Source organism: Elaeis guineensis, chromosome 16, assembly GCF_000442705.2.
Source record: "Elaeis guineensis isolate ETL-2024a chromosome 16, EG11, whole genome shotgun sequence".
NCBI classification, from domain to species: Eukaryota; Viridiplantae; Streptophyta; class Magnoliopsida; order Arecales; family Arecaceae; genus Elaeis; species Elaeis guineensis.
In genome coordinates, this window is record NC_026008.2 from 44,667,111 (window position 1) to 44,680,567 (window position 13,457).

Genomic DNA, 13,457 nt, shown 5'->3' on the forward strand with positions numbered 1-13,457 from the left:
GTAATCGGACTTTGGTCCAATTTTGTAAGTCTAACTTCAACTAAATAAAATCGAAGACTTTTCAAATTTTTTTCTGCATGCGGTTCCAAGTGTATGTCTCGCCGAGACATCCCCGAGTGTATAGGTCGTAGCTCTGACATACCTCGTTAGGATGTTCGGTAGAATCCAGCATAGTTGATCAAGGTAGTCAGTAGCATGCGCCATACTAAGGGCAGAGCAAGCCCCGATCGCAGGTTGGCATCCCGATTGTCATACAGATAGCGTAGGATCCGATGGTCGAGAGCCATCCCGACTGTAGGTCGAGCGTCCGTCGCCCGGACCTTGGTCGGGCATGCACGTCGGGCTGGGTGTCGGCCAATCCCCGAATGTAGCTTTTCGATACGATCATTCCATAGATTCTGATAGTCGAGTAGTGTCCGACGTATTCGGTTAGGATAATGATGACAAGTTGAATATCCGTTGCCCGGCCCTTGGTCGGGCGTATACGTCGGGATGCATGATAAACGGTGGCAAGCTGAATATCCTTCGATCGATCGTGACCAAGTCGGTATGTTGCAAGTGCGACCGTGGTCGTCTTGGCATTTTATCCTTCTTAGCCGAAGCTAAGTCGGCAAGTTAGCTAGCCACGTTGATCGAGAGTTGACTGTGGAAGGAGCGCGGCTTCAACTTAGAGAGGTTTCATCGCCAGTGCTGGCCTTCCGTTAGTGTAGACAGAACGGTTCTCGTAAGAGTTCGATGTGTCGTCGACAATCGGGCTGTAGGTTCCCAACGAAATGTTGGGCCCAAGTCGGAGCGTCGGGGCTTGTACTTCTGGCGAGGGCCAACCCACGACGGAGAGCCGAACTTTGTAGACTCTGGGGTTTTGAAGAACGGAAGGCATCTCTCAACCGACCGAGAAATGAATTGGCTGAGTGCGATGATCCTTTCATTGAGCTACTGTACTTTTGTTTTGGTGCTCGGATGCCGCATGTCGATAATCATCTTTATCTTTTCGGGGTTGGCCTCAATTCTGCATTCAGAAATGAGGAACCCGAGAAACTTTTCCAAAGTCATCCTGAAGGTGCACTTGATCGGATTTAGTTTCATCCGATGTTGCCGAAGAGTGCGAAAGGTTTCTTCCAAGTCTTAAACATGATCTGAAGCCTGTGCGCTCTTCACCAGCATGTCGTCCACGTACACCTCCATGTTGCGCCCTATTTGAGCTTTGAAGACCTTATGGACGAGTCGCTGGTAGGTGGCTCCGACATTCTTCAGACCGAAGGACATCACTTTGTAACAGTAAAGGCCCTTGGTGGTCACGAAGGCCGTATGCTCTTCATCCTCGGACGCCATCCGGATCTGGTTATATTCGGCAAAGGCATTCATGAAGCTGAGCAGTCGATGATCGGATGTCGCATCCACCAGTTGGTCGATCTTCGACAGTAGGAAGCTGTCCTTCGGGTAGACTCGATTCAGATCGGTGTAATCGATACAGATCCTCCACTTCTCATTGGCTTTCTTCACCATGACGACATTGGTGAGCCAGTCGGGATATGTGATTTCTCTGATGAAGCCCGCCTCGAGTAGTTTGTCTACTTTCTCATCGATGGCCTTCTGTCTTTCGGGGGTAAAAGATCATTTCTTCTGTCTCACCGACCTTATGCCAGGGGCGATGTTGAGTCGGTGAGTCATTATTTTCGGAGGAATACCGGACATATCCGCTACCGACCAAGCGAATATGTCGGCATTGGCTTTCAATAGCTCTATCGGCTGCTGTCGCTCCGGGTCGGACAACTGCGACCCGACCCAGACCACCTGTTCAGGATTCTTTGCCATCGGGATGGAAATCAGCTGTTCAGCCGATTCACCCCGTTCTTCCTCTTTCCGTTAGTCCAACTTGTCAACCGGCAGGAAATCTTTCGATTTATTATTTTGAGTTGAGATTTGGAAGCATCGCCGAGCGAGCTGTTGATCCTCGTGCATTTTTCGAGCTTCATTTTTAGTCGAAAATCGGACCAGCAAGTGATATGTCGAGACTATCGCTCTGAGAGCGTTTAGTCCGGGTCTTCCAAGTATGATATTGTAGGTCGAAGATACTCGGACGACCGTGAAGGTCAAGTAGACGGTGCTTTGTCGTGGTTCGGCCCCAGCTGTCATGAGAAGAGCAATTTCTTCTTCTACTGCGACGGCCTCCCCGGCGAAACCTATTAGGGGCGTAGAGACTCTCCTGAGTCGGTCGGTCGACAGTCGCATTTGGGAGAAGATCGAGTAAAACAAAACATTAGTCAAGCTTTCATTATCAACAAGAATCTTTTTTACATCATAATTTGCTATTGTTGCCGAGACAACAACAGCATCATCATGGAGAGTTTGGATTCCCCAAGCATCTTCATCTGTAAAAATGATTACATCATCCTGGCGTGGCTTCTTCATCGACTCCCCTTCAGCAGTCGTCCCTCGGTCCAGTCGTTTGGAGATCATGTTGATGACTCCGGCAGTAGGCTGATTGTTCGCTGCCTCTTCAGTCGGTTGGGGTCGTCGGTCGGGAAGGGGTCGAGTCGGCAGGTCCCTTCGATACTTTTCGAGATACCCTCGTCGTATGAGGGCCTCTATTTCATCCTTGAGTTGGATGCATTGCTCGATGTTGTGACCGTAGCCCCGATGGAATCGACAGTATTTTCTCCGATCACGGTCTTTTGCCTTCAGAGGTGGAGGCCGTCGCAGATATTTCGCTCCTTCAATCTCTATCAGGATCTGCACACGAGGAGCAGAAAGAGGGGTGTAGGAGTCATACCTGCGATGCGTCGGTCTCGAACTCCACCGTCGTGGCGATCTCGGGCTCCATCGTCGGGGCGAGACCCGTTTATCGGTCGGGGGCCTGCTGGGTTCAGCAGGAGCCTGATTTTTCTTCCGCTTCTCCTTTTAGCCCGTGCTCTCGATCAGGCGTCGGTCGGAAGCTCCTTCATCCGCGCGCATGTATTTGTAGTGCACTCCAGCAATTCGACATATGTCTGGGGGAGTGTCTTGTCTAAGAAATATGTGAATCGGGACTCCTTTAGCCCCCTCTTCATGGTCGAGATAGCCATATCTTCGTTGAGATCCCGAACCTCGAGTGTGACCGTATTGAATCGGGCCACAAAGTGTCGGAGTATCTCATTTTCTCCCTGCTTGAGGGAGAAAAGACTGTTCGAGATTCGTAGTGATTTCTGGCTGGTACTAAAATGGGCCACGAAAGAATGCTCGAGCTGTCCGAAGGAGTGGATACCTCCTGAGCGGAGGCCGGAATACCAGGCCCTGGTAGCTTTACAAAGTGTGTCGGGAACGCCGATGCAGAGGAGGGCATCGGTTGCCTCTTGAATTATCATGAGAGCCTTGTAGCTCTCCAGATGGTCAACTGGGTCGGTGGAGCCATCGTAAGGCTCCACATGAGGCATCTTGAACCGACTAGGGATTAGTTCGTCGAGGATAAATCGGGAGAGAGGTTGGATAGTCCGAAAGTTGACGTCGTTTGAGAATTTCTGACCATCCGTCTGGAGCTAGGCAAGCCGACAGTCGATTTCTTTGAATTTACGTTCGTAGTCGTCCAACTGTCGGTGTTGAGAAACCCCAGGGGTCGAACCTCCCGACGAATTTGAGAGTGAGGTGGATGGTGTTCGCGGCCGCTTCTCCTTCCTCACTCGCTCCATCTGGGAAGGAGAGGGACGCCGAGACCGGTGGGTGTCGCACCGTGGCCGTCTCCCCCCTTCTCGGTGGGAGTGCTGAGACGGCTGCTCTTGAGGAGGAGACAGAAGTTGACGCGGGCGTCGGCGGCTATTTCTGGACGGCATCGGGTGCACCGTCGGTTGTTCCACCGGCGGTTGCGGCAACTGGATCAGTTGTTGTTGGAGATTTTTGACCGCGTCCGTCAGAACAGTCATTTACCGCACGATCGCCGCAATCTGTGCCTCCATGGTCACCACCGGATGCGGAGAGCTGGGTTCTGTCATGGAGGATAAAGGAGGGGCCTCCTCCCGGTGGGAAGAGTGCCTCACCGATCCGATAGCTCTCGATCACTGAGCCCTGATTTTTGTTATCTCGAGAGATTTTTTAAGCTCTATAGAGCTCGCTGTCTTACCGCCGCCGTGGCCGCGGCCCCCTACCTGGCACGCCAAATCTGTTGCGGTTAATCCCCTCGTCGCCTGATCGCCGCGGACGCACGCCTGCAAGGAAAGTCCTCACTGACCGAAGATGCCTCCGGTGGGGACCCTCCGATGCTTAAGTCAGAGAGGAGACTAGGCAACAGTGAAAAAAAAATCAGGGGCTCAACCCGAGAGAGAGAGAGAGAAAGCTCTTACCAAAACTGTTGCCTTATCCCATTTTATAGTAGAATGCGGTATGGTCCCACCATTAATGGTGTAGACAACTGGAGAGTTGTCAAATCCCGGGGGCTATCAAATTGTCGTGGGTTGTCATGTCCTTGGCAAGACAACGTCCCATGGCGGTCGTACAGCATGTTCTTGACATGACAACAGTCCATAGCGGTTGTACGGCGTTTGGATGGGCTGGCCGACTATATGTCGGTATTTGGTTGTCGGGACATCGGGTGATGACTCGAAAATACCGTTGACTGATCTGGTGCCTTGTGGAAGTCGGACGTCGGCTGCCACTCCCGACAGTAAGTCGGTGATATGGGTTCGGCTATTCGATCGGTTGGAAACAGTATTGGCCTGTTTGGCCGGCATACCTTTGGCCGGATATTGTCGGCAGTCATTATCGGAGTTGTCTGTCCGTCCGGTGGGTAGAGTCGGACGTCGGTTGGACCGTTTTGAGGATAAGTCGACGTATAGAGGTCAGCCGGTATATCCAACATGTAACATAAATGAGAAGAGTTTTGGAAGGATATTTATTTATTTATTTATTTTGAGTAAAATAAAAGCAAGCCCACGTAACAAAGCCAACTATTTATTACCTAAAGCATCGGTGATCAAAAAGTCCGAAACATAAACAGCTGCTAAAATATAGAAAATTTTGTACGTAGAAGCCAATGATGGTTGCCTCCAAAATTTCGTACCATCCACATGTATGAAGTAGCCACAGCTGCAAAGGAAATGAATGCATACTCCACCATAGTTAGCATAGGAAACTACGGTAGAGAGGAACATAGAAGTAGCTTCAGAGATAAGTTTGATTATAGGCCAAATCAGGAAGCCCCATCTCCTCAAAACTCGTAAAAGCTGTAACAAACACAGAAAGAGATAGCTAGGGTCTGAGAGCTCTCTTCCACTGTGGATTAGATCATGAAAGTTAATCTCAAAAGTGCTCCCCAAGAACCTCAAATATGAAGCATAAGATAATGAAAAATGATAATAAAGTGGAGAAGTGTCATGCATAATATGAAAGACATGGGATGGTAGTGATTTTTTTCAATTAGAAGAAAGGCTCCTAGAGAATCGAGGAATAGAAGTGAATGTTTTCTTCTGGCGTCGTTGGTTTTTCTTAATTTCATTGAAGGGCGATATTCTGGAGTTTACAAGCAGGAGAAAAAGGTACCATGACAAGCCCTATCATATAAAATATCGACATCAAATGTATAAATAATCAAATTCAAACATATCGGCGTGCACGTCTGAAGATTGTGCACTAAAATGAAACCCGTTGGTGGTTACAATGACACTTGAGAGCGAGGGAAGATCTGGTGGAGATTTAGAGTTTAGTTGGCCAATCTTATCCAATCGTGGTGGCCCATCCTCACAAAAGTACAAAAAAAATGGGGTTTTTATAAAATATTATATTTAATAAAATAAAAATTTTTATAATATTTAAAAAATATCGTAGAATACTGTACATATATTGAAATATTCATTAATAATATTATATATTATTTATTTAAATTATTTAAATATTTTTAAAATTTATTTATTTTTTTTAATATTTTAACATGCATGCGTTCATCCATTTTTTTGATAGATATTCGCGAAACATTCACAACATCTTATGACAGAGGATTTCGAAGCATGCTACCATTAACGTGCAGGATTAATATACCGTGTGACCTGTGTTCCATAATTCTATGAAATTAACCCTGTACGTAATAATACTGATATATATGCCCACTTTACGCAACACCCATACGCAGAAGATCTCATGAAGAGGGTTCGTCCTCAAACAAATACGACTTCGGTGTTTCGTAATTTGGGTGCCCCATTTTTTTTTCCTCAATGCACATGGAAACCGAAAAAAAAAAAAAAAAGGGTAAAAAAGATATTATAAGTTCCATGGTACAAGCCTTGTAGCCAACATTTTCCCGTTCTCCCCTGGACCGGACCGACAGCATCTCCTTTTTGCTTAGCTTTGTCTCCTAACAAAAAGAAAAAAATTAACCCCCGGAACCTTTTTGATCGGGACCGCCACTTGTAAGACCACTAGGCCGGTCGACCTCGGCTTGGTGTCGCCCCACAACTGGTTAACCTAATCTTTATCATTATATTTCCTCTCCTACCAACAGAGTGGCAGCTTATGCGGAGGTGGTCCGATTCCGAAAGAAAGACCAAGTACACGATACCGTTGCACGCTACATATCGTCTCGATAAGATAAATTGAATCCATTAAGGCGAGAAATTGCCTCTCACCACGTCCAGACACCCACAAATTCACCCACATTAGTCTTTGCTTCAGCGAAAAACCAAACGCAAAAAATGGCACACTCGCATGTTTACCCTCTTAATTACCTCTCACCTCCATGATTTAAGATGAGTCTATCCTCGTAACAGAATTACTTAATGATAATTGTGGAACATTGCAGTCATAATTTAATACTTTTCTTATTACTTACATGTGGACTTTTTTTCAATAAACAGTCAGCTGAGCAAATATTACGGTCCCCAACCGTATTTTTGTTATTGTGGCACTAAATTGAACGTGATCTTGATAAATTAAACATAAAAATTAACTTAATGTCATAATAATTATGACAGATCGAAATTTTGTTAATTGTAGGTGTGCGATGTCAGTACATCAAGTGCTGCGTCCCTTATTTAGATCAACCATTGGTGACGTACCCAGTCGCACACCCACAGTGAACACCGTCTCCTGTTCTCTGCATCGCACGATCCCTACTTTGGGCTAGCTTGTCTTTTCCACGTGACACCCATCTTTTCACCCAAACACGACTTCCCAAACCCTGCCTGCTTAAAAGGGATCTCGGCACTGAAAGCACCCTCGGGTACCGTCACCGCTCTTTCCGCTGCTACCCTTATTAAACCACAGAAGAAGACTTCTCCGACACCCACTGACTGAGAGAGAGAAGGAGAGAGATGAAAGGTGTTAGCGGTTTCGACGAAGGAGTAGCTTCGGCGGGGTCGACGTCGGCGGCGGACGTGGTGGTGGTGGAGAAGGACTACGTGGGGCTTTCGGAGGCGGCCTCCTCGCATCCTGCCGTGGAGGAGGAGGATACGGAGGCCAGGGACGAGAGGGAGGAGGAGCTGGAGCTAGGTTTGAGCCTGGGGGCGAAGAAGGTTTCCGGTGGCGGCGGTGGCAAGGCTGCTGCGGCGGTGGCTGCGACGTGGGGGCATTGTTGTAGAATTCTCACGGCCAAGGACTTCCCTTCTCTGGTCTCCCGTGAGTCGCCGAGGTCGTCCTCCACCTCCTCCGTTTCCTCCCCCTCCGCTGCTTTGGGTGGTGGAGTGAGCGGTTGCGGCGGCGTCGCCGGCACTAAGAGGGCAGCGGACACCGTTTCCCCGGATGTCGTCGGATCCGGTCACCCACCTAGGTGAGTGTTAGACTCTCTCTTTCGTTAGCCAGCTCCGTCTTTCCCTTGCAAATGGTTTTTTAGGTAACCTTCGTCCGGTTTTCTTTTTATTTTTGTTGATACTTACCTTCAAAAGCTTGTGGATTTTTTCCTGGCTTGAGATATTTTCTTTTCATATATATATATATATATATATATATATATATATATATTATATGCTGAAAAGAAAAATGGTCACGATTTCTTGTATTCTGCTACATTATGTTTTTCTATTTTTTTTCCCTTATGGTCATTTTTTGGTGAAATTTTTCTCCATTTTTTGTTTTTTTTTTTTCCTCTTTCTTTCATTGCGATCCATGAAGTTGTTGGTTCTCAGGTTCTATCTAATTATTCTTACACTTTTTTTAATGCTCTGCACTTTCTCTTTTTTTCAATTTTCTAATGACTGGTGAGCTTTTGTTTCTTTTTGTTGTTTTCTTTTTTTTGTATTTTCCACTTGAGTTTTTCTTCTCGCTGAAGTTTTCTTTTGATTATTTTCTCTGTTTCCTCTCCAATAAAGGTTGCTTTCTTGCTACTCCGAACCTATTGACATCTTTAACTGCATTGTGTGAACTCAAGAAAAAAGTGACACTCTTAGTCTCAATTATGGGATGCTTAACCAAAAAAGGTTGGGAGAATGATGCATCTAAGCTTGTAATAGCAGAGTTGTGCCAATCAAAGGAAAAAATAAAAATAAAATGAAGGTAGAGGGAAAAAATAAATAAAAGATGAACACATGGTAACTTGGTAAGCATAAATTGATGTAATACTAATATGTGGTGAATATTTGGATGAACATTTACCATTTTTTTTTCTTTGATTCAAATAATTTTCATGTGGTAGCAGTCAGGTGGTGGTGGGATGGCCACCTATAAGGGCATTCAGGATGAACAGCTTGTTTAACCAATCAAAAGATAACACCTCTCAGACTGATGCTGCCGCCCCCAAGAAAACCAACAGCAACAACACCAGTATGAAGGAAGCCAAGGGGAATAATGATCAGGCTCATAATGGGAGGGCTGCTGTGAGCTCTCGCTTTGTTAAGGTGAACATGGATGGAGATCCCATTGGGAGGAAGGTGGATCTCAATGCTCATCAGTCTTATGAAACCCTTGCACTATCTCTGGAGCTCATGTTTCACAAACCCACCATGGCCCTCAGTACCTCTGCCCGTGAGTTCCGGACCCCAAAATTCCCTTGGTTTTGCTTTAGCTGCAGTTGAATCAATATCTCTATGGTTATGTTCTTTGAGGCTGTTGTGTATATCTAAACATCACGTTAGCTGAAAGATTTAAGATGTATTACTGTAGTTGGAAAAATTAAAGCCTTTATTCTGGATCACACATAAGATTAATAAGCTGTTACAACTCCATGGTTTCCATAGTCCTATTGTTTAATAGGTAAGACTTCTTTGATGCAGTCTATTTGTGTGTGCAAAATAGAAGCTGAAGTCGTGTCATTATTTTTTTGGTTATATTGGCATGGGTGGAAATTTGATTTGGTCAAATTAAGTGGATGATGGCAGATGGTGCGAAGGCCTCGAAGTTGTTGGATGGCTCTTCTGAGTTTGCTCTTACTTATGAAGACAGAGATGGGGACTGGATGCTTGTCGGAGATGTCCCATGGGGGTAAGCATTCTTCTTCCCACTCCACATTTGTACTTACAAGAGATGAGCTAAGGTAGCATCATAAACAATTTACTTAATGGTAGCCTACTTGCACTTGATGCTTGTATGATGATGTCTCTAATGCCATTTCTGTAGAATCAAGTGCATAGGGTGCTTGGGCTATGATATTGATGCATACATGCATTTGCTTTGACACCAATATTCCTGCAATTGTGCAAGATGTTAATCTGTAATTCCAATTTGATACAGGATGTTCTTGGACACCGCCAAGAGACTTAGAATCATGAGGACCTCTGATGCCAGTGGGCTTGGTAAGTGAGCTTTGCGATCAGCTTAGGCAAGCCAGGTGCAAGCCGTCTAGTATTCTCATAATTATATATAAAAAGCATAACTAGATTCAAATCAACATAATTCTGCTTTGGATATTCCAAAATGAACTAATTATCGTGGCCATGTCTCATCCAAGTGAAAGTTCACAAGTCTGATGGGACCGACCAACATGGTCCTTTGGTGGTTTTCCTTTAGAATTAGATCACAGCTGTGAAGTTTTTCATAACTCCTTATTGATATCTTTAACTCTGACCTGATTTCCTTGCAGCTCCAAGGTTCCAATCCTCAAGCAAATCTTGAAAAGGAGATGAAAGGACAGGTGCTGTTGACTATACAGAGAAAAACAAGAGAAAGTAGAAAACTAGAGTTGAGAACAAGGTCTTTTCATTTTTGCTTCTTTTTTGTTTGTTTTTGTTTTTGGTTTTTTTTTTTTTTTTTTTTTCTTTTGTTGGAGCAGGGGGTCAAGCCTAGATCATCACCACTATCCATTTGTTATTTTGCCCCTTCAAAACCCCTCTCTGGTCAGTTACCCCTTGTGTTGGGTGGTTTGCTAGGTATACCCATATGTTTTCTATTTCTTTGTAGCTCCATACAATAGTGCCTCCAATACTGTAAATATTGTTGTCTGTGCTGCTTCAAGATTTGAGGGATGAGATAGTTTATCCGTTTCACATATCCCAGTGAAATATATTGTGGTGGATGTTTACCGTTATTTTTTTGATGTATGCTTCAGGTATGGGTTAGATGGATCTTTTAATTACCCATATCAGAAATCTCTCTTTGTGCAGAAGTTCCATTTCGGGGGCTTTCCACTATTTTGTCTCTTGGCATGGTGCCATCTATCAGTTGCTTGAACTAATTGTGCTGGTGTTGCAGTGCATCAGATGCATGTATGATGCTTGTATTTTGTAATCTTTGTGCCTCTGTATCTATGAATGGATCGGAAAACATGGCTCTGGCTCTGCTTGAACTCTGCTAAACTTTTTGACTGAGTGGCTCGTTCCTGAACTGTTTTTGTGTACGTGTCTGTGTGTGTCCCAACACAGCCACAAAGCACAAAACCATGTGCCAGCAAACGAGCATGTCTCATGGCTGGCTCTAAAGCTGGCAGAGATCCAGTCGATGCATTCCTGGTACAGGCTTTTTGAACAGCAAACTGCAAAAGTGTGCTTCAATACTTAAACGAAAAGGTTGGCAAACAGAGGTGCCACCAACCATCTCAACTGCAGGAATGAGCCATTTTCCTGATTGTTTGAAAAGAGTTTTCCTCCAAGTTAGTACCGTGAATTCAACGCTCTAAGATCAGAGTTGGTCCCCAACATTGGCTTTAGGGTGCTCGCATGCCAGAATGGAGGAGGACCATGTGTGAAGTGGGCCGAGCTAAAGGCCAAGCCGGACGTTTTAAACATTACAAGGACTAGCACGAGGTGTATAGCTTGGAAATTATAGGACGTTTCTGTATATATCTGGTGGTATTCCTGCAAGAGACGGAGGGATACAATGAAGACACGGCACTGCGTGGCATTTTCCTTGAATAAGGCATCTTTCTGACAAGCATAGTTTTGGTTCCTTGAATAATCCATGGGTGCCAAACCTTGGAGAATTAGGAGAGTTTAAGCAGACCACAACGTCCGACTTAAATGGTGACACTTCTCCTACGAGTCGGGAGCAATGAAATGCTTGGATATGGTCTCCCCCTTAAAATACCTGAGGGCTAAATTTTGCTGAGATGTAACTTAATTCATCACCACTCGTTCCTGAACAAAGAGACGTTATTCCCCCCTCCCGCCGGCGCGCGCGAGAGAGAGAGAGAGGAAAAGGAAGAAGAAAAAGAATCTCCGAGAGGCTATTTTAATACCAGTCGAAGGATTCAACCTTCTGGCTACTTTCTTCTAGTCAACTGATACAGCCTTCTGCCTACATTCTCTACAGCTATATATGCCTTACACCAAAAGATTAAAATTCACATCAATTCACATCCAAAGATTAGGCAACTGGTTGCGTGACCTCGCTAACCACAAATTCCTCCGGTCTACTGAGATCTCCGAAATGAAGGACCAACCTTGGATTGGCTTAGCTAATGCGCACCGCTAGCAGGGCTTGGCCCCTTGGGTGCTGAGACCGGCTTTCATTAAACAATGCCTAAGTGAGCTCCTTATTCTCTCGATCAAAGCTAGTTCAGAAAGTAACATGACAAACTTAGTGTTATGAGGGTTATCCTATCTTAGCTCATCATAAAATCGACTTCAACTTGATGTCACCAGAAATCCGACCTGATCAGAAAGCTGTCTGTCATGAATCCGACCTGAATTGGAGGTTGTCTGTCATGAATCCGACTTAAATTAGAGGTTGTCTATCATGAAGCCGATCTGAACCAGAGATTGAGTTCATATAAAGTCGATCTAAACAAGAGGCTGAGCTCATAAGGAAACCGACCTGAACTAAAAGGCTGAGCTTATAAGGAAGCTGATCTGAATTGAAAACTGAGTTCATATAAAGTCGACCTGAATTGCCTGAATTGACTTCTGATAAAGTATTGTGATCAGCTCATATATATATATATACCGATATGACTCATTTTAGCTTATATAAATACCGATCTGAAATATAATATTATATATATCCGAGACATTTAGGATCTCATGTGATTCTTGATTTCACCTCGGTATTTTATCGAGATGAACTATTACATTAATGGCTACAGTCATCCTATTAAAATCCGTCATGATCTCTACAACTAAATTATAATTGACGACGATCTCACATACAGCTATGCTATAACTCACTCCTAACTGGCACATACAGCTAAATATGACCTCATTTCTAGTTAATATATACAGTTATGCTCTATCTCACTTACAGCTAACCTCCAACGACCTAACGAACTCCACAGCTAGCCTTTAACGGCCTAACAAACTCTTCCAACGACCTCATTAATCCCTATATAAACAGAGGGCCAGAAGATCCTCCAGGTAAGTTCTGACTTTCAAGTCCCAAGCTCAAACTAAAGCTCAAACTAGAGAGAGACTCTGTCGCTGGGACTCTAACTCCCACGAAGTCATATACTCTCTAGTTTCTCACCAACCCTCCTGTTCTCTTTCCATTTTTCTACCTCCTACTATCGAAGCTCGAACTGACTTAAGTATCGAAGAGTCAAGAATCGGAGAATCTCCATCCAGTTTCTTGACTTGTTTTGCAGGATTCTTCAAAGGAGACTAGGATTGGACTACCACACCCACTCTAGCATGGCTTAATCTAATCTCCCTATATGAGATTTTGAGCCTCGCAGCAATAGATTGACGCTAGAGAAAGGACCTTTGCTTAAAACTTTTGAGGACAAATGATGGCTTAGAGAGCACAAAGCAACTCTATACCTTGACCGTCTCCTTCTGGAGATATGCTGGAAGCTATCTCACCTCCATTTCAATAGAGATTGAGGGGTAGATGAAAGTTTATTTTAAAAAGGATAGTACACCGACCATAGATCCCTTAGTGAAGTTTTCTTTAACATTTGAATTTTTTTCCATAGAAGGTCAGATCCCTCTATCAAGCCTTGTCAGGTCATAGCACTTTACCATGTCATACCTTAAGTTGTCAACTAATGACATTAATGAAGGCGGCCCCTATGTACTGTGAGATGACAATATTTATTAATTCTGAAAACTAAAGAATCAGGCTCGGTACTCGAGAATATTATGGGAAGGGACAAAAACATCCTTTCCAACTTTCTCTTTTCTGAAGGCCCTCAAAGAGAA

The 13,457-nt window shown here is 44.5% G+C and overlaps 1 protein-coding gene across 3 annotated transcripts; it reads left to right on the forward strand.

The window, feature by feature from the left end:
- Window positions 1-7,162: 7,162 nt before the first annotated feature.
- LOC105059132 (auxin-responsive protein IAA10) lies at window positions 7,163-10,414 on the forward strand. Of its 3 annotated transcripts, none has more exons than XR_012137571.1 (5): window positions 7,163-7,726; window positions 8,588-8,916; window positions 9,257-9,372; window positions 9,622-9,683; window positions 9,971-10,414. XR_012137571.1 is itself a non-coding variant. In XM_073250243.1 (5 exons), exons 1-5 carry the CDS (start codon window positions 7,272-7,274, stop codon window positions 10,000-10,002), a joined length of 981 nt encoding a protein of 326 aa, XP_073106344.1. In that variant the 5' UTR covers window positions 7,166-7,271; the 3' UTR covers window positions 10,003-10,414. The 3 variants fall into 3 exon arrangements, 2 of the variants coding, with proteins under 2 accessions (XP_073106344.1, XP_010940651.1); XM_073250243.1 differs by having other exon boundaries at window positions 7,166-7,726; window positions 9,270-9,372; XM_010942349.4 differs by having other exon boundaries at window positions 7,170-7,726; window positions 8,591-8,916; window positions 9,270-9,372.
- Window positions 10,415-13,457: the final 3,043 nt, after the last annotated feature.

Coding starts and splice junctions, on each gene's coding strand:
- LOC105059132 (XM_073250243.1), top strand. CDS start 7,272: ATGAAAGGTGTTAGCGGTTTCGACGAAGGAGTAGCTTCGGCGGGGTCG. Junction 7,727..8,587: donor GGATCCGGTCACCCACCTAG/GTGAGTGTTAGA, acceptor TTCATGTGGTAG/CAGTCAGGTGGTGGTGGGAT. Junction 8,917..9,269: donor GGCCCTCAGTACCTCTGCCC/GTGAGTTCCGGA, acceptor GGATGATGGCAG/ATGGTGCGAAGGCCTCGAAG.